Here is a 26,273-nt window from a genome sequence, read left to right as displayed (position 1 = left end):
AAAAAAAAAAAAAAAAAAAAAAAAAAGAAATGAGACTAACTTGTCTGTAGGAACACCCCCACCTGACACAACCTAAAATCTGTCTTCCAAATAAAGATCACACAGCATTCTCTTGATCCTACATTTCAGGGACCATCTGTAATAACCTCTTAGAGCCAATCCTGGATGAAATGGTGAGTAAAATACAAATTGATTTCACAGGTTCCTTACTCCACTTTGCTCCCTTACCATGCCTCTCACTGCTCCCGCCTCCCCCAGCCTACCTTGCTATATCCCATCAAGTCCCCCAGGAGCACCTTCTATTTCTGATCTTTGCTTTTGTATTAGTTGCCTACTGCTGGATAATAAATCTTTCCCAAAATTTGGTGGCTTAAAACATGAATTGTTATTTCTTATGGTTTCTGTAGGTTAAGAATCCTGGGATGAGCTAGGCACAGTGGTGCATACCTGTAGTCTTAACTATGTGGGAGGCTGAGTCGGGAGGCTCGTTTGGGCCCAGGAGGTCAAGTCCAGCCTGGGCAATAAAGTGACACCCTATCTCTAAAGACCATTCATTGTGGTGTACGCCTGTAACCCCAGCACTTTGGGAGGCCAAGAAGGGTAGATCACCTGAGCCCAGTAGTTTGAGACCAGCCTCTACCAAAACAAAAAATTAGCTGGGTGTCGTGGCACATACCTGTACTCCCAGCTACTCGGGAGGCTGAGGTGGAAGTATCACTTGAGCCTGGGAGGTCGAGGCTACAATGAGCCGAGACCATGCCACTGTACTCCAGGCTGGGCGACAGAGTAAGACTCTGTCTCAGAAAAAAAAAAAAAAAAAAAAAAAGATAAGAAATGTGAAGAATCGTGGAGCAGCTTAGCTGGTTTGTTCTGGCTTAGAGTATTTCATGAGATTGTAGTCAGGTGTTGGCTGAGGCTGTGGTCATCTGAAGCTGTGACTACAGGTGGAGGATCCATTTCCAAGGTGGCTTCTCCCATGGCTGACAGTTGGCAAGACGCTGTAGTACCTTTGCATGTGGGCCTCTCCATGGAGCTACTTGAGCATCCTTACAGCATGGTGCCTAGATTCTCCTCATAGTGAATGATACAAGATTCCAAGACTGAACTAGACTGCCTTTTATGACCTAGCCTTGAAAGTCACACTTTATCAATTCTGCACCTTTCTATTGCTCACGTAAGTCAGCCTTGATTCAGTGTGGGAGGAGATTACTCAAAGGCATGAATACCAGCAGGCAAGGATCACTGGAGGCCGTATTAGAACCTTCTTACCACACCTCCCATAGAAGTTACTTGGTCTGGGCCGGGCGCGGTGGCTCCAAGCCTGTAATCCAGCACGTTGGGAGGCCCGAGGACGGGGCGGATCATGAGGTCATAGGAGAATCGAGACCATCCTGGTCTAATACGGTGAAACCCGTCTCTACTCAAAAAACTAAAAAATACAAAAAACTAGCCGCGATGAGGCGGGCGCCTGTAGTCCCAGCTACTCGGGAGCTGAGACAGGAGAATGGCGTGAACCCGGGAGGGCGGAGCTTGCAGTGAGCTGAGAATCCGGCCACTGCACTCCAGCCTTGGGTGGCAGAGCAAGACTCCGTCTCAAAAAAAAAAAAAAAAAAAAAAAAAGAAGTTACTTGGTCTGGTTCAAGTCATCCATTTTCCCTATACCCAGGCATGTTTCTCAACGAGGTGAAAAGATAATTCTTGGGGGGAAGAGGGTATCCTTCCATAGTGAGAGTGGATCATAATAATTAAGTCCAAAAATGAATCCAAATGTCATTCTACTAAAATGCTCAATTTTCCAAAAGCCATCTAGGATAAAGCTCTAATAAATATATTTTAAGTCCCAGGGTATGCCTAAGAAGAGATTTTTAGATAGAGTTGGGAAATTGGACGTGTTTATTTCTTCCAGGGTTCAGTCAGAAGTTTTGGCCCATGCCTCCCGTCTACTTTCATGCCACTGTATTTACCACTGTATAGTTCCTTCTGCTTAAAAATAGGGCTTCAAAATACGTAAAGTAAAAACCAGAACTAAAAGAAGAAATATACAAATCCATAGTCTTAGATGGAGATTGTTACCCCTTCTTTAGTAATTGATACAACAGCTCAACAAAAAAGAAGAATATTAGGCCGGGTGCAGTGGCTCAAGCCTGTAATCCCAGCACTTTGGGAGGCCGAGGCAAGTGGATCACAAGGTCAGGAGTTCTAGACCAGCCTCACCAACATGGTGAAACCCCATCTCTACTAAAAATACAAAAATTAGCCAGGCATGGTCGTACGTGCCTGCAATTCCAGCCACTCAGGAGGCTGAGGCAGGAGAATCGCTTGAACGTGGGAGGCAGAGGTTGCAGTGAGTTGAGATCGTACCACTGCACTCCAGCCTGATGGACGGTGCGAGACTCCGTCTCAAAAAAAGAAAAGAACATCTGTCAACATAGACCATAAGTTTGTCCATAAAAATAAGCTTCAATAAATGTCAAAGGACTGAAGTTGCATAGAATATGTTCATGCGGAAAAGGACTGAAATTAGAAAAGACCAATAATAGGATATCTAGAAAAGCCTCAAATATTTGTAAATTAAATAATCTATTTCCAAGTAACCCATGAAACAAAAGTCACAAAAGATAAAATGTTTCTAACTGATGTCAACATTTATGAGGCTTAACTAAAGCTGTCTTCGCGCAGTGACTCATGCCTGTAGTCCCAGCACTTTGGGAGGCTGAGGCAGGCAGATTGCTTGAGTCCAGGAGTTTGGAGTCCAGCCTGGGCAACATGGTGAAACCCCATCTCTACCAAAAAACAAACAAAAAAAAAGCAGTGCTTAGAAGGAAATAGATTCAACTAGTATTAGAAAGGAGGAAAAGTTTAAAATCAGTAGTATAAATTTCCACCTTAAGATGCAAGGAAAGGCTGAGTGCAGTGGCTCACATCTGTAATCCTAGCACTTTAGGAGGCTGAGACACGCAGACCACTTGAGCCCATGAGTTCGAGGCCAGCCTCGGCAATATAGTGAAACCCCATTTCTATGAAAAATACAAACGTAGCTGGGTGTGGTGGCACCTGTAGTCCCAGCTACTCAGGAAGCTGAGGTAGGAGGATCACTTAAGCCTGAGAGGCGGAGGTTGCTCTGAGCCAAAATCACACCACTGCACTCCAACCTGGGGAACAGAGCAAGACCCTGTCTCAAAGTAAATAAAAAAATAAGCTAGAAAAAAGCAAACCCAAATTAAGTAGGGGAAGAAGTTAATAAAAGAAGAAATCAATGAAATATAAATCAAACAATAGAAACAACAAAGCCAAAAGTTGGTTCTTTGAAAAGATTAATTGTAAAAAATAAAAATAGCCAAGCGTGGTGGTGCGCACTTGTAGTCCCAGGTACTTGGGAAGCTGAGGTGGGAGGAGAGCTTGATCCCTGGAAGCAGTGGTTGCAGTGAGCCAAGATTGCACCACTACACTCCAGCCTGGGCAACAGAGCAAGACCCTGTCTCAAAAATAATAATAATAATAATAATATACTGATATTGGTTGTGACAAATGTACCATATTAATGTAAGATGTCAACAATAAGGAAAACTGGGTGTGGAGAACATGGGAACTCTACTTACTATCTTCACAACTTTTCTATAGACCTAAAGCTATTCTAAGTAAGTCTATTCAAAAAAACTTGCCATAGGCCGGGCGCGGTGGCTCAAGCCTGTAATCCCAGCACTTTGGGAGGCTGAGACGGGCGGATCACGAGGTCAGGAGATCGAGACCATCCTGGCTAATACGGTGAAACCCTGTCTCTACTTAAAATACAAAAAACTAGCCGGGCGACGAGGCGGGCGCCTGTAGTCCCAGCTACTCCGGAGGCTGAGGCAGGAGAATGGCGTAAACCCGGGAGGCGGAGCTTGCAGTGAGCTGAGATCCGGCCACTGCACTCCAGCCTGGGTGGCAGAGCAAGACTCCGTCTCAAAAAAAAAAAAAAAAAAAAAAAAAAAAAAAAAACTTGCCATAAAGAAAATTCCAGTGCCAGGTGGTAGCATTGGTAAAATCTATCAAATACCCAAGAAAGAAGGGTTACAAATTCTACACAAGCTTTTTCAAAAAACAGAGGTGGAAAGAATACTTTTCAACTTATTTTATGAAGCTGAAGTAATTCTGGTATGAAAATCTGATAAAGACATTACAAGAAAAAAGTTACAGACCTGTATCCTTCATGAACACACACACACACACAAATCATGAAGCACATATCAATAAATATATCAATAAATAGAATCCAGCAATATATGCAGTGAAATATATTATGACCAAAAATAGTTTAATACAAGAATATAATGTTAGTTTAACTTTACAAAAATCAAACAGTGAAATCACATCAACATAATAAAAGAGAACAACTATATGATTGTCTTGATCCTAGAAAAGCACTTCACTTTTAAATAAAATTATTATTTCACAGTCAATACTCTCAGCAAGCTAGGAATGGAAGCAAACATTCCTCACCTGATAAAGGACACCTATGAACAACAGGTGAAATGATGAAAGAATAAATGTTTTCCCATTAAGATCAAAAGCAAGGCAAAAATATCTCCTCTCACCACTATTATTAAATATTGTTTTAGAGATCCTAGCTAGTGAAATAAGACATGAAAAATAAATACAAGGCATAAAGACTAGCAAGGAAGTAAAACTGTCACTATTCACAGACAGCCTATTTTTTATTTTATTTATTTATTTATTTATTTATTTATTTATTTATTTTGAGATGAAGTCTAACTCCATGAACCAGGTTGGAATGCAGTGGCACAATCTTGGTTCACTGCAGCCTCCACCTCCTGGGTTCAAGCGATTCTCCTGACTCAGCCTCCCGAGTAGCTGAGACTACAGGCGTGCACCCCTGCACCCAGCTAATTTTTGTAGTTTTAGTAGAGAAGGGGTTTATTATGTTGGCCAGGCTGGTCTCAAACTCCTGACCTCCGGTGATCCACCCACCTCAGCCTCCCAGAGTGCTGGGATTCAGGCATGAGACACCACGCCTGGCTGACAACCTATTTTTTAAGTAGAAGATCCAAAGGTAGGTACTAGCCAAATACCCAAAATGGTAGTATTAATAAGTGAAATTAGGCTGGGCACAGTGGCTCATGCCTGTAAACCAGCGGGAGGCCAACGCGGGCCAGATCATCGAGGTCCCGGAAGTTGAGACCCGTGGCCTGGTGATTCTTTCCTCAAAACTAAACACTAGCCAGGTGTGCGTGTTCGGGCCGCTGTCCTCTCAGCACTCGGGAGGCTGAGACAGGATGAATGAGCTTGAACCCGGGGCGGCGGTTGCCGTGCCGCGAGACATGCCAACTGTACTCCAAGCCTAGGTGAACAGAGTGAGATTTTCTTTTTTTTTTTTTTTTTTTTTTTTTTTTGAGCCAGAATTTCGCTCTGATTGCCCGATGGCTTGGAGTGTCAATGGCATGATCTTGACTCACTGGCCACCTCTGCCTCCCTGGCTCCAAGTGATTCCCTGCCCAGTCCAAGTAGCTGGGGATTACAGGCATCCACCCACCATCGGCCCGGCTAATTTTGTATTTTTAGTACAGACGGTTCACCATGTTGCCATGGCTGGTACATTGAACTCGCTGACCTCAGTGATCCCTCCCTCAGCTCCCAAAGTGCTGGGATTACAGGCGGAGCCACATTGCCTGCCAGATCTTACACAATTCTTGTTAGGTGACCTCCTAGGTATTTGAGATTTTTTTGATACTATAAAAAATACGCTTCTGTTTTAAAATTTAATTTGGCATGTTTTGCAAGTGTATAAACTACCATTATTTATTATTTATGAGTTTGAGTCCTTTTCACCTAACTTCTTTTTTTTTTTTTTTTTTTGTTGAGGGCGTTTCCCACTCTTGTCCCCCAGGCTTGGAGTGCAATGGCACCAATCTTGGCTCAACTGCAACCTTCTGCCTCGGGTTTCAAGCAATTCTCATGTCTCAGCCTCCTGAGTAGCAACGCAAGTCCACCATGCCCAGAATAATTTTGATATTTTTAGTAGAGGACGGGGGGTTCGCCAATGTTGATCAGGCTGGCCTCAAACTGCCAACCTCAGTGATCTGCCACTTCAGACACCCAAGGTGCGGGATTAAGCATGAGTCACCGCACGCTGGCCCTAAATTTTGTATTTTTAGTAGGAGATGGAGTTTCAGTATGTTGGTCAGGCCGGTCTTGAGACTCCTGACCTCAGGTATTCCCACCCACCTCAACCTCCCAAAGGCTTGGGATTAACAAGCCTGTAATCCCAGCATTTTGAAGCCAAGCGCAGACAGATCACCGCTGAGGTCAAAGTTCAACACCAGCCGGGCCAACTTAGTGAAACTCCGTCTCTACTAAAAATACAAAAATTAGCCACATATGGTGGTGGGCGCCTGTAATCCCAGCTACTCGGGTAGCTGGGCAGGAGAATTGCTTGGACCCAAGAGCAGAGATTGCATGGAGCCGAGACCATGCCATTGCATTCTGCAGCCTAGGCAACAAAAGCAAAACTCCACTCAAAAAAATTTAGAAAGGCTCAGCACTTTGGGAGGCCAAGGGCAAGCGATCATGAGGCAGGATATCAAGACATCTTGGCTACACGGTGAAACCCATCATCTACTAAAAATACACACAAAAAATTAGCTGGCGTGGTGGCTGGCACCTGTGTCCAGTTATCGGGGGCTGCGGCAATGAGCATTACTTGAACCCCGGACGGCGGCGCTTGCAGCAAGCGGCGCTGTGCTTACTGCACTCCAGCCTGGCAACAGAGCAAGACTTTCTCTCAAAAAAAAAAAAAAAAGAATTGTGTAAGATCTGCATATTGAAAACTACAAAATTCGGCTGATGAGAAAATTCAAGAAGACCGTAAAATGGAACATACTCTATATTTCATGGTTTTAGGAATCTCAGTAGTAAAAAGACATCCATGTCCTGGCCTAAGTGTTCATATAGATTCAACACAATTTCTATAAAAATTCTGGGCCGGGCGCAGTGGCCCACGCCTGTAATGCCCAGCTCTTCGAGAGGATGATGCGGGTGGATCAATGAGGTCAGGAGTTCGAGATCAACCTGACAAGAAGGTAAACCCCGTCCTCTACTGAAAATACAAAAATTAGCCAGGTGGTGATGGTGGGGTGCCTTCCGCTACTTGGGGAGTCCCTGAGGCAGGAGAATCACTTGAATGGAGGTTGCATGAGCAAGATCATGCCCACGCAACGCCAGCCTGGGCAACGAGAGAAACTACTAGTCTTAAAAAAAAGAAAAATCTGGCAGTTTTTTGAACGAAGTCATCAAATTTTCTAAGTGCATATGAAAATAAAAGGATTTAAACAGCAAAAAAAAAAAAAAAAAAAAAAAAAAAAAAAAAAAACACACACACACAAAGAAAACAAAACTTGAAAAGAACAGTCAGAGAATTTATGTAACCTATTTTAATACTACAAAATGACAGCAATCAGTGTGTGGTGGCACTCGCCTGTAGTCCCAGCTACTTGGGAGGCTGAGGCATGAGAATCACTTGAACCCAGGAGGCAGAGGTTGCAGTGAGCCAAAGTTGCGCTACTACACTCCAGCCTGGGTGACAGAGTGAGACTCTGTCTCAAAGAAAAAAAAAATAGTAATCAGGACAGTGTAACATTTGTGTAAGGATAGATTAATTGATCAATGGAACAGAATAGAGAATCCAGAAATAGACCCACACTTCATGGTTATTTATTTTCAACAAAGACACCAGAGCAATCCAATGAAGAAAGGACAAGTGCTTTTTAACAAATGGTGCTGGAATAAAGGGATATCCATATGGACAAAAATGAACCATGACTTCTACCTCACATCATACACAAAGATTGATTCGAGATGGATTATAAACTTTAACATAAAACTGAAGACTTTAGACTTTAACATAAAAACTAAAACCAAGACTTCTGTGGAAAACATAAGCCCTCTCTTCATGACTAAAAGGTAGAGGAGGACATAGGAAAACCCTGTCTCTACAAGTATTTTTTTTTAATTAGCCATGGTGGCGTATGCCTGTGGCCCCAGCTACTCAGAAGGCTGAGGTGGGAGGATCGCTCAACCTGGGAGGTCGAGGCTATGAGCTATGATCATACCACTGCACTCCAGTGTGCGCAGTGAGCTGTGATTTTACCAGTGCACTCCAGTGTGGGCAACAGAAAGAGACCCTGCTTCCAAAAAAACAGGGAGATGAGGCCAGGCATCGTGGTTCACACCTTTAATCCAAACACTTTGGGAGGCAGAGGCAGGAGGATTGCTTCAGGCCAAAAATTCAAGATTAGCCTGGGCAATATAGGAAGAACGCACCTCTACTAAAAATTTAAAAATCAGTGGCCAGGCCCAAGGGCTCACACAGGTAATCCCTTAACTTGGGGAGGCCAAGGCAGGAGGATTGCTTGAGCCCAGGAGCTCGAGACCAGACCTGACAACATGGTGAAACCCCATCTCTACAAAAAATACAAACATTAGCCAGGTGTGGTGGTGTGCGCCTGTAGTCCCAGCTACTTGGGAGGCTGAGGTAGGAGAATCGCTTCAGCCTGGGAAGTAGAGATTGCAGCGAGCTGAGACTGTGCCACTGCACTCCAGCCTGAGCAACAGAGACCCTGTCACAAAAAAAAAGGAGGCTGAGGTGGGAGGATCACCTGAGCCAGGGGAGCGGGAGGCTGCAGCGAGCTGAGATCGTGCCACTGCACTCCAGCCTGGGCAACAGAGCGAGATCTTGTCTCAAAAATCTGGTCTCGAAAAAAAAAAAAATTGGAGCTAGACATGGTATCTCACACCTGTAATCCCAGCACTTTGGGAGGTCCGAGGCAGGCGAATCATTTGAGGTCAGGAGTTTGAGACCAGCCTGGCCAGGTTCGTGAAACCCCATCTTTCTGTCTCTACTAAAAATACAAAAATTAGCCGGGTGTGGTGGCGGATGCCTGTAATCCCATCTACTTGGGGGGCTGAGGCAGAAGAATCACTTGAACCTGGGAGACAGAGGCTGCAGCGAGCCAAGATCACACCACTGCACCACAGCCTGGGCAACACAGCAAGACTCGTCTCAAAAAAAAAAAAGAGAAATTAGACATGGTAGTGCACACCTGTAATTCCAGCTACTCAGGAGGCTGAGGTGGGAGGATCACTTGAGCCCAGGAGTTTGAAACTAAAGTGAGCCACTTCATTCCAGCCTGGGTGATAGAGTGAGACACTGTCTCGGAAAAAAAAAAAAAAAAAAAAGTGAAATATTTTGTATCTTGACGGGACATCGATGATCAATGCCTTCCAGGCAAAGATTAGAAACATAATTGTAGTTGAATAAAGTTGGGATTTTGCTGGTTGTCATGAAAGAGAATACATATCGTGGAAAAGCATAGGGTGTCTCAAAGAGGGTGATAAGAGGAGTATAGAATTTGGACTTGTGTTAGGTGGTTCTGGGGAAGGTTAAGGGACTGAGGCTTTGCTCTGGATTGGATGACCTCATGTGATCCACCTGCCTCAGCCTCCCAAAGTGCTGGGATCACTGGCGCGAGCCACCGCACCTGGCAGTCTTGGTATTTTTGGTGCACTTTATCAGGGTCACAAAGCGATCTTGTCTGATTGTTGATGTTTGATGATGTTGTTTATGTCCACAGGAGAATGGCATGGCCTCGCTGTGAGCACCAGGCCAGCTTCAAACATGCCAAGGCCTAGCTATAAGGATCAGGTCAGTTCCTGACATTAGGGGCTGCTTTTCTCTTTCTCAGGGGTATGAGTTACATGGTTGTATCCATCATCCAAGAGTAGAGTTAATATTTGTGTATTTCAATGTCAATTTGACTTAAAAATGCCTATATAAAAAATAAATAAACAGGCCGGGCGCGGTGGCTCACGCCTGTAATCCCAGCACTTAGGGAGGCCGAGGTGGGCAGATCATTTGCAGTCAGGAGTTTGAGACCAGCCTGGCCAACATGGTGAAACCCCGTCTCTACTAAAAGTACAAAAATTAGCTGGGTGTGTTGGCAGGCACCTGTAATCCCAGCTACTCAGGAGACTGAGGCAGAAGAATTGCTCAAACCAAGCGGGTGGAGTTTGCAGTGAGCTGAGATTGTGCCATTGCACTCCAGCCTGGGTGACAGAGTGAGACTCTGTCTCAAAAAAAGAAAAAAAAGAAAAAAAAATAGAAAAATAAAAAGAATAAACAAACTGTGGGCTGGATATGATGGCTCATGTTTGTAATTCCAGCACTTTGGGAGGCCAAGGTGGGTGGATCACTTGAGGCCAGGAGTTCGAGAGCAGCCTGGCCAACACAGTGAAACCCCATCTCTACTAAAAATACAAAAATTAACTGGGTGTGGTGGCAGGTGCCTGTAATCCCAGCTACTCAGGAACTGAGGCAGGAGAATCACTTGAACCTAGGAGGAGAAAGTTGCAGTGAGCTGAGATCGCATCACTGAACTAGAGCAAGACTTCATCTCAAACAAACAAAAAACCCTGTAATACATCCATGTAACAGAATACTACTCAGCAATAAATAGGAACAAATTACTGATGCATGATGCATGCAACATAATGGATGAATCCCTTAACAGCATGCTGAGCAACAGAAGCCAGTCCCAAGAGTACATACAATATGATTCCACTTATCTGACATTCTAGAAAAGGCAAAATTATACTAAAGACCAAGAAGAGTGTTTGCCAGGGGGTTGACCACAAAGGGGCAGCATGTGGAAACACTTTTTAGGGTGATGGAAAAGCTCCATTGTTTCACTGTGATGTATATTTTTTTATCAAAACTCAGAACTCTATATCTAAAAAGTGAATTTTGGCCAGATGTGATGGCTTGTGCCTATAATCCCAGCACTTTGGGAGGCTGAGGTGGGAAGATCACTTGAGCCCAGCAGTTTGAGACCAGCTAGGCAACATAGGGAGGCCCTATCTCTACAAAAATAAAAATAAAATATTAGCCAGGCATGGTGGTGCAACCTGTGGTCCCAACTACTTGGGAGGCTGACGTGGGAGGATCACTTGGGCCTGGGAGGTAGAAGCTGCAGTGAGCCATGATGGTGCCATTACACTCCCGCCTGGATGACAGAGTGAGACTTGTCTCGAGAAAACAAAGTGAATTTTACTGTATGTAAATTGTACCTCAATAAACCTGACTTAAAATAATAATCAAATTAGGGGTGGGGAGTGGGCATTGGTCAGTTGACTGTTCAGCCTCCCAGTGTACTTTTTGCACATTAATAAATGGATGCCCCTAGATGCTCAAACTGACCTGCTTTTCACACACTTAAATAAACTAGAACTTAAATATACTATTTGCTTTGACATTTCTTGCAGATACTCTTCAGAATTTCTTACTCTCATTTGATTTGTAACTTTCATAAATTTTGCCCCATTTTGAGGCCTCCTTAATTCCCTCAGCTTGGGTATCCTCTCTCATTTAATATTTCTTCATTTTTAAAGATGCCCTTTTCCTCACAATGGGCTCTTTGATATGTCAGTAAACCATGCAGGGCTTATTTTTCAAGTGGCTGTTCTCTTGGTCTGGTGCCATGCATTTATCACGGGCTTCCAATAAAGCACTCTTCAATAGAAATGGGCTCCCTGCTTTCTATGGGCTGTAACTTTTTAAACAATTCCTTTCATTCCCCCGCTACTGCCCTCATTCTGTCCTAGTTTCCCTTTCAAAAACTGAGCAATCAAATGATGGATTTTGTCCCCTCCCTTTCCTGGTAGCAGCCTGAATGTGTATTGTAGTCACCACTGACCAAGTGGCTTACCCATGAGCACTCGCTGCCCCAGTGTGGTCACGGCGCAGACCCAGTCCAGGCTACGGTATTCCGCAGTGTGGGGTTGAGTACTTCCCAAGCATCCAGCATTCTTGGTTGTGTCAGTCCTCCCCTCCATATTACTTTTAAGTTTTATTTATAATTGTATATGTTTATGGGGTACAATGTGATGTACATATTGTGGAATGATCAAATTAGGCGATTAGCATGTCCATCCCCTCAAATATTTATCGTTTCTTTGTGGTAAGAACATGTAAAAACCTCTCTTTTAGCTATTTTGAAGTATACAATACAGTATTATTAACAAGAGTCACTGTGCTATGCAATCGAACACCAAAACTTATTCTTATTAACTGAAACTTTGTACACGCTGACCAGCATCTCCCCTTTCCCTGTCCACTGTCCGCCTCCCACCTTCGTATTGTTCACTGGCTCATGATCGCCTGTGGGATAAAATCCAAACTCTTCATGCCTACTAGAATGGCTAAAATGAAAAGGCTGTCCAGACCAGGTGTTGGTGAAGATGAGAAGCAACTGAAACGCACACACTGCTAGAGGGAGTGTAGAATGATGCTGCTACTTTGGAAAGCAGTTTGGCAGTTCCTCTAAGTGTTAACCATAGAGTTACCTCATGACCCAGCAACTTCACTCCTAGGTATATAACTAGGAGAACTGAAAACACATGTCATCACAAAAGCTTGTACACAAATGTTCACATTAGTCACAATAGCCAAGCACTGGAAACAAACAACCAAAATGCCGAAGTACAAGTAAATGGATAAGCAAATCATGGTATAGCCACACAATGGGATGCTGCCCAGCACTAAGCTTGAACCACTGATACACGCAGCACTGATGAATCTCAAAACAATTATGCCAAAAGATGTTGGACTAAAAAGAATGCATACTGTATGACTCCATTTATATAAAACTCTAGAAAATGCAAACTATCCTAACTGCCTAGCCTCAATGGGCCCACCCATGCCAGGTACCAGGTAGGGAGCGTTCTAGTGAGCCCTCATGTCTACAGGGCTACCTCCTCAAAAACAAGTATCTTATGGGATCTTTATTATTTATTTATTTATTTTTTGAGACAGAGTTTCGCTCTATGTCCCAGGCTGGAGTGCAGTGGCATGATCTTGGTTCACTGCAACCTCCGCCTCCTGGGTCCAAGTGATTCTCCTGACTCAGCCTCCTGAGTAGCTGGGATTACAGGCACACACCACCATGCCCGGCTAATTTTTTCTATTTTTAGTAGAGACGGGGTTTCACCAGGCTGGCCAGGCTGGTCTCGAACTCCTGACCTCGTGATCCAACCACCTCAGTCTCCCAAAGTGCTGGGACTTTTTTTTTTTTTTTTGTATTTTTAGCAAAGATGGGGTTTCACCATGTTGGTCAGGGTGGTCTTGAACTCCTGACCTCTTGATCTGCCTGCCTCAGCCTCCCAAAGGGCTGGGATTACAGGTGTGAGCCACTGCACCTGGCCTCTTAGGGAATTTTTTTTTTTTTTTTTTTTTTACCAGACAGAGTCTTGCTCTGTTGCCCAGGCTGGAGTACAACGGCGCGATCTTGGCTCATCGCAACCTCCGCCTCCCGAGTTCAAGCGATTCCCCTGGCTTAGCTTCCCGAGTAGCTAGGAGTACATGCATGCACCACCACACCTGGCTAATTTTTTGTTTTTTGTAGAGACCAAGTTTCTCCATGTTGGTTAGGCTGATCTCAAACTCCCGACCTCAGGTGATCCATTCGCCTCAGCCTCCCAAAGTGCTGGGATTACAGGCGTGAGCCCCCACACCCAGCCTCTTAGGGAATCTTTTAAGCTGCTCTATCTTGCCTCCAAGCATCTAACATGCCTACATGATAGCTGCTTCCTGGTCTGTTTATTAATCAAAACAGAAGTGGTGCTTCAAAAGAGTCACTGAGACTTAAAGCTGTTGTTGGCACTGGCTGCAAGGGGATTCTGTTTTTCAGGGAAAGGGATTTGTGTCCCTATCAGGAAGTTTATGTTAAGTTAGGAAAATGTATCTTCAGCCATCAGCTTCCAAAAATCCCTTAAAAAACCCTTTGGTAGTTAGTAGTACTGGTGGTCGGGATTATCTGATGAACCATTGGGCTGGTGGGTAGATTTGAGGCTAAGGTGCACCTGGAGACCAACCCTGGAAGATGGGTTAAACCTCTTCAAAGCTTTTCCCGAGTGATGGCTGGGCCCATGCAGCCACCCAGGTGGGCCTCTCTCCCTGTCCCTTGTAACCTACCTTCTCCAAGTGACCTCCCACCTGTAGTGGGACTTAAAATGTTCCTTTTTAGCTTTGCTTGAAAAAATAAAAGAACTTTTTTGACATCAACCATTTTCATAACCTGACACCACCTGATATTTTCATATTCCAATAAAACTTCTTCAAGATGTCCTGACTAGTCTCACCTCTCCCCTGCCCCGCAACTCACCTCTGGGCCACTTCAGCCTTCATTCATCTCCCTTGCCCTACACGTCCTTAGAATTCAGTCTGGATGCGATTTACCACTTACAGAATAGTTGTTGTTCTGGATCCTTAATGTATAGCTTTGGTTTTGTTTTCCCAACTCGACTGTCAGGTGCTTAAGGGCAAATTTTGAGCCTTGTGTCTCAGAGCTCTTATTCACAATGATCCTTGAGCAGCTAATGAATGATTATTGATTGGAAGGGCTGTTTTCATCTACCAAGGTAGGGACAGAGCTGGCAGGCACCAAGATCCACTTCTACCTGCATGCTTTTATTCACATGCTCTTTTCTAGATTCCTCGGGTTTCCCCAGAGTCCATGGGTGATCTTGGAGTATGTATTATGAAACTAATTTGAATCACGAGGAAAGAAGTTGGCAAAGAGCCCTAGCTGAAAAAGTAACATTTTAGGGCCAGAAAATCACTAAGGTCGTAGAGGAAACCTATTCACTAGCTGGCCTCAGTGGGAAACAGAAAGGCAGGAGCTCCTAACATTTCACAGTGGAATCCAGGTTAAACAATCACAAAGCGTGTGAACATGGGCAAACCACTTGACATCACTCGAGCCAGCAAAAAAATTGGATAAAAAGCAATCTTTGAAACGAGCCAAGGCCGTGCTGAAACGAGCTTCCCCAAACACTGCTTCTTTCTGCCAAAGCAAGCTTCTATTTTATTGGTGGCTCAGATTCCAAAGTTCACTTCCCAGGACTAACAGTTAAGTGCATATTTGGAGTTGCCATCAGCTGCCACCTCGTGGTCTACATTACAACTGCCTATCAATACTGAAGGTGGTTTAGAATTCTCATCTGTGTAGTTTAGAATTGTCACAAATCTCATTTGACCAATTTTTTTTTTTTTTTTTTTTTGAGATTGGGTCTCAATGGATGGTTTCAACTCCTGGGCTCAAGTGATCATTCTACCTCAGGCTCCTGAGTAGCTGGGACTACAGGTGTGTGCCACAGTGCTCAGCTTCATGAGATCAGTGATTATTGAGTCTTACTCTGTCGCCTAGGCTGGAGTGCAGTGGCACAATCTCAGCTCACTGCAACCTCTACCTCCTGGGCTCAAACAATCCTCCTGACTCAGCCTTCCAAGTAGCTGGAACTACAGGTGAGCACAACCATGCGTGGCTGATTTTTTTATTTTTTTTGTGGAGATGGGGTTTCACTGTTACCCATGCCGGTCTTGAACTCCTGGACTCAAGTGATCCACCCATCTTGCCCTCCCAAAGTGCTGGGATTAAAGGTGTGAACCACAATGCCGGGCCCCATTTAATCAATTATTGTCCATTTCTATACAATGCTTAGACCACGGTACTCCACAAATATGATTCCTAAGTTCCCAAAACCCTTAAGATGCACTTCCAATTAGCTACCGGTTTTTCTGGCTGAAACAACATTACCTTGGGCCTATCTTGAGCCACTGGTTGGTTCAGAGCTGTTATCTCAAATGCTTTAACCACCTCCATCCCAGTAACTCATATTTACTGCAGATAGTCATGGTGACTGATCTGCAAGCCAAGGTTGGTGTCCTGCTCAGCAAGTCTGCAGGATTGTCTCAGCTCTCACTGGGCTATGCCAAGTTTCCCTTCTGGCATTGTGTCAGGTATACAGTATATTTGCGGTCCCTTTCCTGCATCCATGCTGAGATCACACTTGATCAACAGAAAACTGTATACACATCTCTAGTCCATTTAGTCATGCCATGACGGATCACCACTCAGAGACCAAGGAAAACTACAACTCTTATTCCTTCCTTAAAGGAACTCTGGACAGCAAAGCTCCTACTGCCCAGTATTTATTCCAATTATGTTAAGACATAAAAATGTTGGTCAGGCACGGCGGCTCACGCCTGTAATCCCAGCACTATGGAAGCCCTGGGTGGGCATTTCACCTGAGGTCAGGAGTTTGAGACCAGCCTGACCAACACGCAGAAACCCCATCTGTACTAAAAATGTACATCTGTACTAAATATTAGCTGGGCATGGTGGCAGAAGCCTGTAATCCCAGTTACTCGGAAGGTTGAGAGAGAATTGCTTGACCTGGGAGGCCGAGGTTGCAATGAGCTGAGATTGTGCCACTGCACTCCAGCCTGGGCGACAAGAGCTAGACTCTGTCTCAAAAAAAAAAAGTTTTCAGATGAGTTTCAAATGTTTTGGTCCTTGAGACAGGGTCTTACTATGTTTCTCAGGCTAGTCTCAAACTCCTAGCCTCGAGCAATCCTGCCTCAGGCTCCTGAGTAGCTGGGACTACAGGCCTTAGTCACTGTGAACAATGGTTTTTGTGCATTGTTTTCTCCCTTGATTCTTGTCAACAAATGCCGAGCCTTGAAGACTTATATTAGTAATGTTGGCCTAAACACCATTCCTGTGCTTCTTCCCCATAAATTGAAGGATAACCATTTCCTTGGTTACCTTTCATCCTCCCTCCCCAGCACTTCTTATAGTTTCCGACAGCAGGCACAAATCACAACTCCAAAGCAACCAGCAACTTTCCCACCACACAGAGCTGAGGCAGCATGGCTGGTTGGGAGAAGGGACCCAGTTTTCCAACTGCCTCCGAGGTGCAGCACCATATGGGACACCACTGTGCAGGGAGGCGCTGGCTAGAGAAAGCAGGGCACATGCCAAAGCCAAGGACAGCAGCAGCCGGTGTCACCCAGGACAATGACAACTCCCCAAGCCAAGCTAGTACTGCCCCATTTACACTCTGACCCTTAAACCATTCCTGTTCAGGCTGCACAAGGCAAACAAAATGGACACAAGATTAAGGTTTTTTGGCTGTAAATTTATTCAATGCAAAATAATACTCTTCAATTTTACTGAGGTGGCTGACCACGTCCACGACCAAATCCGCCTCTCTGTAAGAGAAAGCACATCACATCAGCATGAGCAGCACTCTGGTTCGACCTTGTGGTTTTGCTAACTTTCAGGCCTCATTATAACTCCAGAGGCCCCCAAATGTAAACAGCTGGGAGAGAGCTGAGTACAGGCTGTAAATCCCAGCACTGCCCCTTACTGGATGTGGGGCGATATCCTAAGTCTAGGCCCATTTCCTTGGCAGCTGTAATTACCTCTATTTTATAGATGGGGAAACATCATATGAAAAAAGATGGAGAATTTGATTTCATACCATCTTGGTTCTTAAGCCCACTCACCTTCCAGTGTTTAGTTCAATGTCAAGCATCAACGAAACAGAAAATAACAGCAGGCCACATGTACTGATTTCTGAGACTCATTTCAGTAATTTATATATTTACAAAAGTTTGCATGCTACATCTCAATGTAAAATTTGGAATTTGGAAAAAAATGGGAGGAGGGAACTGGTTGACGGGACCATACTATACGACATCCCCACAACTTGCAGAGCAACCAGACTGAGGCCAGAACAAATGACGGCTCATGGAAAACAAATAGGAAGATACTCACAAACTGGAATTCGGTTGCTGACCCAGCCCCAGCCTCGGCTTTCTTGTCGGCACCAGCTAGAAAGTGAAACATCGATTCAGAATCATATTATCCAATCTACTATAGAACAAGGGAAGACAACTCACCAACTCCAATCTTGCAGGAAAAGCCATGCACCACCCCATTAAATATAAGCAAATGACACCAGTGGTGGGGAACACCTTCACAGCCACCTTTGCCTCTCCTGGGGTGTCCTTCTCAACCTTCCAATACTCACAGCCCAAACTACAAATCCTCCCAAAGAATTCCCACTTCCGATCACACTGACTGACTTACCCACTTCAGAGCAGCATCTAGATAACAAAGGGAGCGTAATTAGGGAAGAACTAACATGGAAAGAGGCAAGGGCCCACGAAAGCCTTAATTACCATGGGAGAAAAGCAGACAAGATGCTGCCCTGTCCTATATCCCAGTCACAGTTCAAATGGAGACGTGCGAAATTCACCAGTTTTCTTTTACTTATTTGAGACAGGGTCTTACTCTGTCGCCCAGGGTGGAGTGCAGTGGCACGATCTCAGCTCACTACCACGATCTCAGCTCACTACCACCTCTGCCTCATGGGCTCAAGTGATCCTCCCACCTCAGCTGGGACTATAGGCAGCTAATTTTTATATTTTTTGTTTGTTTGTTTGAGACAGAATTTCGCTCTTGTTGCCCAGGCTAGAGTGCAATGGCGGGATCTCGGCTCACTGCAACCTCCACCTCCCAGGTTCAAGTGATTCTCCTGCCTCAGCCTCCTGAGTAGCTGGGATTTACAGGCACGCGCCACCATGCATGGCTAATTTTTTTGTATTTTTAGTAGAGACGGGGTTTCTCCATGTTAGTTTCTCCAGGTTGGTCTCAAACTCCCAACCTCAGGTGATCCGCCCGCCACAGCCTCCCAAAGTGTTGGGATTACAGGCATGAGCCAACCACGTCCAGCCCTAATTTTTATATTTTTTTGTAGAGATGGGTTCAGCCATGTTGCCCAGGCTGGTCTCAAACTCCTGAGCTCAAGTGATCTGCCTGCCTCGGCTTCCCAAAGTGCTGGAATTACAGGTGTGAGGCACTGCACCCAGCCAATTACAAAGACTTAAGGAAAAAAAGAATGTAAAATATTTCAATACTGTTTATACTGATTACATGTTAAATTAACACTTTTAGATATTTTAAAAATCGATTTATTTATTTATTTATATTTATTTATTTTGGAGATGAACGCTCGCTGTCGTTCCTTTATTTATTTATTTTGGAGATGAACGCTCGCTGTTGTTCCTGTGGCTGGAGTACAGTGGTGCCATCTCAGCTCACTGCAACCTCCACCCCTGGGGTTCAAGCAATTCTCCTGCCTCGGCCCCCCGAGTACCTGGGATTACATGTGCATACCACCATGCCTGGCTAATTTTTTGGATTTTAAGGAGAAATGGGGTTTCACCTTGTTGCCTAGGCTGGTCTCGAACTCCTGACCTCAGGCGATCTGCCCATCTCAGCCTCCCAAAGTGCTGGGATTACAGGCGTGAGCCACCACGCCTGGCCGATTTGAGTTGGGGGGTCTCACTCTGTCGCCCAGGCTGGAGTGTAGCAACAAGATCATAGCTCACTGTATCTCAAACTCCTAGGCTCAAAACAATCCTCTTGCTTTGGCTTTCCAAGTAGCTAGGACTACAGGCACATACCACCATTCCCAGCTCACTTCTACACATATTTGATTAAATAAAAGACATTAGTAATCAAATAACCCGTTTCCACTTGTTTTTTCAAGTGTGGCTACCAGGAAATTTTGTATTAGATCTATGGCTCACATTGGGCACAAGGATGGGGGAGGAAAGCAAATGCCAATAACGAATATGGTTTCAGTAATCGTTAAATTTCTTTTTTTTTTTTTGAGACGGGGTCTTGTTCTGTTGCCCAGGGTGGAGTGCAGTGGCATGATCTCGGCTCACTGCAACCTCCGCCTCCCACATTCAAGCAATTCTCCTGCCTCAGCCTCCCAAGTAGCTGAGATTATTACAGGCAGGCACATACCACCACGCCGGGCTAATTTTTTAAAGTAGAGATGGGGTTTCACCACACTGGCCAGGCTGATCTCGAACTCCTGACCTCAACTGATCCACCTGCCTCGGCCTCCCAAAGTGCTGGGATTACAGGCATGAGCCACTGTGCCTGGCCCATAATCGTTAAACTTCCAATATCACCAACTTCCTCTCAACCAAGGGCTGGAGAAATTCTTTCCTTTTACTATCCTGTATGGTACTCAGGTCAAGTGGTCACTTCTCCAAAAGATGACAGGAGGAAAGTAAGAATGGTAGAAGTTGGTAAAGACTCTTCTTGTATGCCTTGCTTTTGTATCACAATCAACAGTGAGTGACTTTAAAAACAAGTTGAATCCAACCAGGCAAGGTGGCTCATGCCTGTAAATCCCAGCATTTTGGGAGGCAGAGGCGGGCAGATCACGAGGTCAGGAGATCCAGACCATCCTGGCTAAGACGGTGAAACCCCGCCTCTACTAAAAATACAAAAAAAATTAGCCGGGCGTGATGGCGGGTGCCTGTAGTCCCAGTTACTCGGGAGGCTGAGGCAGAAGAACGGTGTGAACCCAGGAGGCAGAGCTTGCAGTGAGCTAAGATCATGCCACTGCACTCCAGCCTGGGCCACAGAGCAAAGACTGTCTCAAAAACAAAACAAGTTGAATCCTATTATTCCTTTGCAAAAATATTAACAAAGGCTCCTCATCTTACTGAAGTGTTTTGTTTTTGAGACAGAGTCTTGCTCTGTCATCCAGGCTGGAGTACAATGGCATGATCTTGGCTCACAGCAACCTCTGCCTCCCAGGTTTAAGCAATTCTCATGCCTCAGCCTCCTAAGCAGCTGGGACTACAGACACCCACCACCACACCACCCTAATTTTTGTATTTTTAGGAGAGACAGGGTTTCATCATGTTGGCCAGGCTGGTCTCAAACTCCTGACTTCAAGTAATCTGCCCACTTCGACCCCCACCAAAGTGCTGGGATTACAGACATGAACCACTGAGCCTGGCCTGAATTTTGTTTTTTAAAAAATTCCAGTCCCTAACTCAGAAGGCTTTCTTCCTAATTCTCATCTATGAAATCACTGCATAAAGAAAGCAGCACAAAGGACTCCAGCTGTTCTGATGCTCTGCAGAATGAAACCAAGAATCTTTCCTGGTCATTTTGTCATCAAGGGCTGAGCCCCACCCAGCCAGAGCCAGCTGTGAGAATCCAGATATTTCACCCCAACACCCCTAATATAGGTGATGCATTTACTCACGTGGCACAGCACTCCGTCTGTAGGTATCTCTGTCAGCTTCCCCTCTTGTGAGTCTCGCAGGTCGCTCACCCTCCAGACCTACGTAAATCAAAACACACTGTGAACATAGGGCAATCTGGGAACTCTGTCCCTTAAAGCCAAGAAAACTGGCATTGCTCTCCTGTTTTCACTGAGCAACCACTTGGTTAAGATGGGTTAATGGGGACACGAACTCCTTAAACCTATAACGTCAGCTAAAAACAATTTATTTCTCTATAGAAACTTATTGACAATCGTGGCTGCAAATCTGCGAAGAAAAAAAAAAGGCTTCCATTTTGTTTCAACATAAAACCATTTTCCAATTATTGGACCAATCTAGACATCCAGCTATTTCTATGAACATCTGAATAGCCAAACTTTTGAACCTGACCAACGTGAAGTGGAAAACTTAGTATATGCAAATGGAAAAGGAAGCATCCTAAGCTGAAAGTCCCAACTCCAATATTAAGTACATAATCTAGGGGTTACCAAGAATCCTTTAGTTCCTCCTGGGCTTCTTCACATACCTGTTAGGCTGTGGAATACATATTAAGGCGGAAACTGTATTATTATCTTTTTTTTTTTTTTGAGACGGAGTCTTGCTCTGTCACCCAGGCTGGAGTGCAGTGGCGCGATCTCGGCTCACTGCAAGCTCCGCCTCCTGGGTTTACGCCATTCTCCTGCCTCAGCCTCCCGAGTAGCTGGGACTACAGGCGCCCGCCACCTCGCCCGCCTAATTTTTTGTATTTTTAGTAGAGATGGGGTTTCAACGTGTTAGCCAGGATGGTCTCGATCTCCTGACCTCGTGATTCGCCCGCCTTGGCCTCCCAAAGTGCTGGGGATTACAGGCTTGAGCCACCACGGCCGGCTATTATCTTTTTTTGAGACGGAGTCTTGCTCTGTCACTCAGGTTGGAGTGCAGTGGCGCAATCTCAGCTCACTGCAACCTCTGCCTCCTGGGTTCAAGCAGTTCTCTCACCTCAGCCTCCCGAGTAGGTGGAATTACATGCACGTGCCACCACACCCAGCTAAGTTTTGTATTTTTAGTAGAAAGGGGCTTTCAATCTGTTGGCCAGGCTGGTCTCCAACTCCTGACCTCAAGTGATCCGCCTGCCTTAGCCTCCCAAAGTGCTGGGATTATAGGCATGAGCCACCACGCCCAGGCTACTTTTTTTTTTTTTTTTTTGGTTATCTTTAGTAGTGACAGGGTTTCACCATGTTGGACAGGCTGGTCTTGAACTCTTGGCCTCATGTGATCCTCCCGCCTTGGCCTCCAAAAGTGCTGGGATTGCAGCTGTGAGCCACCACACCGTAAGGCACAAACTTTAAGAGCTACCTTTAAAAAATTATCATAGGCCGGTGCGGTGGCTCACGCCTGTAATCCCAGCACTTTGGGAGGCCAAGACAGGCGGATCACAAGGTCATAAGATCAAGACCATCCTGGTTAACATGGTGAAACTCCGTCTCTACTAAAAATACAAAACAATTAGGTGACAGGCGCTTGTAGTCCCAGCTACTCAGGAGGCTGAGGCAGAAGAATGGCGTGAACCCGGGAAACGGAGCTTGCAGTGAGCCAAGATTGCGCCACAGCATTCCTGCCTGGGCGACAGAGTGAGACTCTGTCTCAAAAAAAAAAAAACACCCCCAAAAAATCATAAATGGCCAGGCATAGTGGCTGACGCCTGTAATCCCAGCACTTTGGGAGGCCAAGGCAGGTGATCACTTGAGGCCAGGAGTTTAAGAACAGCCTGGCCAACATGGTAAAACCCTGTCTCTACTAAAATTACAAAAATTAGCCAGGTGTGGTGGTGCACGCCTGTGATCCCAGCTACTCAGGAAGCTGAGGCAGGAGAATCACTTGAACCTGAGAGGCAGAGGTTACAGTAAATTGGGATCGCACCACTGCACTCCAGCCTGGGTGACAGAATATAAACCAACAAACAAACACAGTAACAGTTTAATCAAGTATTTTCTCTACCCAGTTACTTGGAACTTACCCGGAGTCCGTATGATTAATGTGAACTATGTCTCTTTTTTTTTTTTTTCGAGACAGGGTCTTGCTCTGTTGCTCAGGGTGAGTGCAACGGCCAATCACAGCTCAATGCAGCCTGGAGTGCCTGGGCTCAACCACAGGTGCGCACCACCATGCCTGGCTAATTTATTTTTTTGTAGAGACCAGGTCTCACTATACTGCCCTAGCTGGTCTCAAACTCCTGGACTCAAGTAGTCCTCCTGCCTTGGCCTCCCAAAGTGCTGGGATTACAGGAATAAGCCACTGCACTTGGGCAGAATGAACTGCTTTCAAAGCAGAAATAAATCATGTAATGAGTGGCAAAAATAAATGTCAGGCCCAACTAAATCAGAATATATCAAGCACAGATAGGCACTGGTATTTTTTTCCCCCTGAAGAGTCCAAGATGTAGTAGAGAACTCTTGCTAAAAAGACGTATTATGGGCTGGACACGGTAGCTAACTCCTGTAATCCCAGCACTTTGGGAGGCTGAGGTGGGTGGATCACCTGAGGTCAGGAGTTTGAGCCCAGCCTGGCCAACAGAGTGAAATCCCATCTCCACTAAAAATCCAAACATTAGCTGGGCATAGTTCTGGACGCCTATAATCCCAGTCTCAGGAGGCTGAGACAGCAGAATTGCTTGAACCTGGGAGGTGGAGGTTGCAGTAAGCCGAGATCGCACCACTGCACTCCAGCCTCGGCAACAGATGTCTACCTGATCACCAGAATCCCTTGGGGAACTTTCCTAACAAATTCCTAAGCTCCATAAAGTAACTCTCCAGGGGAACCTGGACCCTCTGATGATCACGTTTAGGAATCTGTGCATTTTGTCACTCCAACCTATGCTCTCTGCAGCTCCTACAGTTTCGTAACAAAGAACCATAACCTAGACAAAATACAGGCCAGGCACGGTGGCTTACCACTGCACTCCAGGCTGGGCAACAGAGCAAGACTCCGTCTCAAAAAAAAAAAAAAAAAAGCAACTGTAAGCCAGCAATGATCTTAAGAATCAAAAGATAATTCTCCTCGCACCACATATGCGTGCATATCCTTTCACGTCGTGGTATACACCATCCGTTCTCCACTCCACTGTTTCTAACTGTTTCCCCTGCTGGCAAGAAAACTACAAAATTCTTTTGGTTCTTTCAAGGTGGTAAATGGCTTTGCTTTGGACTTCTTGGGAAGAGTACAACACACTCTGCTGGAAAAGTTACTCAATTTTCTATACCACGTGTCTGGATGTTGGTATGGGTGTGGGTGAAGAAAGCAACAGACTATCTGTGCTTAAGGCCATCTCATGGATGGCCTGAAGAACTGAGTCTAGTTCTATTCCAAGTCCCAAGCCGCCAGACAAAGGTTCTAGCACTTGACCAAATGCCTGCAGGCCAGAGCCCTCTAAAGCTGACAACAGCTAAGAATGCTTCTGTCCCTTACACAAAAGAAACTATCTTCAAATAGCTGAAGGCATTTATTTGGGCACCATACCTTTAGGCCGAGGCCTGCCAGTCTCTGGACGGCTACGGCGTAGGGTGGCAGGCACAATCTCCGGGGGCAGATGAAGGTAATCACGGAGATACTGGATACCCTCATTGGTAAGGTACCAGTAGAAATGTCTCCAGGCAAACTGTTCCTTCACGTAGCCTCGGGACTTGAGAGACTGTAAGGCAAAAAACTTACTGTTAAGGCATAAGTAGAAACTTGGATCATCCTAGACAAGTCTCCAGTCCCAGCCCTTCAAGTTAGCAAGCAGCCCCGGCAGTCCTGACCTCCCCTTTGGAACTTGCCTTGAATGTTAGGGGAAGATCCTCCATCCCAACCCAGTCTTCCTCCTCACCCTCCTACCTGCATGGCCTTCATGACATGAAGGTTGGGCACATTCTTGTCTGCCAGCTCCGGGTGCTTAGGCATGTGGACATCCTTCTTGGCCACCATGACTCCCTCCTTAAAAAGGAGTTCGTAAATGGCAATCCGGTTCTTCTTAGGCATCAACATCTGCAAGAAGGAGATGACTGTCAAGAGCACTTCTGAGTAACGAGGCCGGAGTCTAGTAATCAAGTTCGTGACCCTAAAGTGACCCACACAAAACCTTAGACAACATGCCGGTGGGAGGACTCAGCTTCACAAAACAGATTCGGCAGAGGCCAGCTCCGTCCCTCTCCATCCCCAAAAACAATTCAGGTGGAAAAGTTGCCAGTATGTTAAAACCAGCATAGTGGTGCACATTCGCGCCAAACTTCCTTAAGTTATCACAATTACAAAGGTCAATGGCGGGTGGGAGGAGCAGACCCTGTATTATCAGAAGCAGCTAGAAGCCGTCAGCGACTGTACCACACCTGCGCGGAATCGCGCCGCTGTACCATAAGGTACACAGGGAAGGCCTGGAGGAATAAAGGCCCCGCTTCTTGAAGGCGGCAGACCCCAAACCGAAGGGCTAAGGCCTTCGCACCCTCGTTTCCTACCACAGCTCCCCCAAAGCAGAGCTCCAGTGCCAAGCAAGGAGGCAGTCGGGGGAGTCCTGTCCCCAAGGAAAAAGCGTGTCGGCGGGACACTGTCTCCCTAGTCTCACCTGGCAGGTCTCCGCCACGCACTGCCTTCATCCTCCCCCTCTCCCTCGGACAATCTTCGCCTACCAGCGGCCCCCTACCCCACAAAATAAGCCTCCAGCCCCTGTCGCTACTCAGAAATGGGTGTGTGGGGAGTGGGAGAGAGGCCCCCTGCCCGCATTCTGGGGAGGAGCAGCCGCTAAGGCGGCAAGATGGCCCGGATGGGAGCCGATGGAACTCGAACTCCACAGAAACTCACCTCGGCAGCTGCAGGGTCCGGAGCCGGGGCTGGAAAGGAAGGAGCATGCGCGGTGCTGCGTCTCTTCCGGGCTGGCGTGGGCCCGCCCCCCGCCAGGACCCGCGCGGAGCCTGGGGTGGCCTCGGCGGTGCCTGAAGGACTGGCGGATCTGACTGCAGAGCTCGACCGCCTGAGGGACGCACGCACACACTAGGAAACCGCCGCCGGAAACTTCTGAGCTTGCGTGCTTTATCAGTACAGGGTCACCTATTTTGGGCAGTCGTTTTAGAAACGCTTCTTCTTTTTTTCCCCGCCCAAAATTTATTATGCAAGTGATATATGCTCTTGGAGCAAGAAAAGAGAGAGAACATACAAATCAGATGACAATAAAAGACTAAAAACGTAATCCCATCAACCAAAGAGAATCACTGTTAACATTGTGGTATACATTTTTCCAAACTCATATGCACTCACACAAGTAGAC

At 45.8% G+C, this 26,273-nt stretch overlaps 1 protein-coding gene across 1 annotated transcript; it reads right to left on the bottom strand.

The window, feature by feature from the left end:
- Positions 1-17,010: 17,010 nt before the first annotated feature.
- Positions 17,011-25,921, bottom strand: RPS10 (ribosomal protein S10). The gene is made up of 6 exons (XM_017853582.1): positions 25,811-25,921; positions 24,851-25,000; positions 24,494-24,665; positions 20,980-21,057; positions 17,673-17,728; positions 17,011-17,104 (listed from the first exon to the last, which is right to left on the bottom strand). The coding sequence occupies exons 2-6, from the start codon at positions 24,998-25,000 to the stop codon at positions 17,063-17,065; spliced, it is 498 nt and encodes a 165-aa protein (XP_017709071.1). The 5' UTR covers positions 25,811-25,921; the 3' UTR covers positions 17,011-17,062.
- Between the last annotated feature and the right edge of the window lie 352 nt (positions 25,922-26,273).

This window comes from Rhinopithecus bieti, unplaced genomic scaffold (genome assembly GCF_001698545.2).
Source record: "Rhinopithecus bieti isolate Rb0 unplaced genomic scaffold, ASM169854v2 scaffold_36553, whole genome shotgun sequence".
NCBI classification, from domain to species: Eukaryota; Metazoa; Chordata; class Mammalia; order Primates; family Cercopithecidae; genus Rhinopithecus; species Rhinopithecus bieti.
This window is presented reverse-complemented; position numbering and strand designations above follow the sequence as displayed.

Bases quoted from the DNA above. Each gene is read 5' to 3' on its own strand.
- RPS10 (XM_017853582.1), bottom strand. From the start codon at position 25,000: ATGTTGATGCCTAAGAAGAACCGGATTGCCATTTACGAACTCCTTTTT. The intron at 24,666-24,850 runs GTAGGAGGGTGA...TTTGCCTTACAG, and splicing joins ATGTCATGAAGGCCATGCAG to TCTCTCAAGTCCCGAGGCTA. The intron at 17,729-20,979 runs GTGAGTAAATGC...TTCACTTTCTAG, and splicing joins CAGACGGAGTGCTGTGCCAC to CTGGTGCCGACAAGAAAGCC.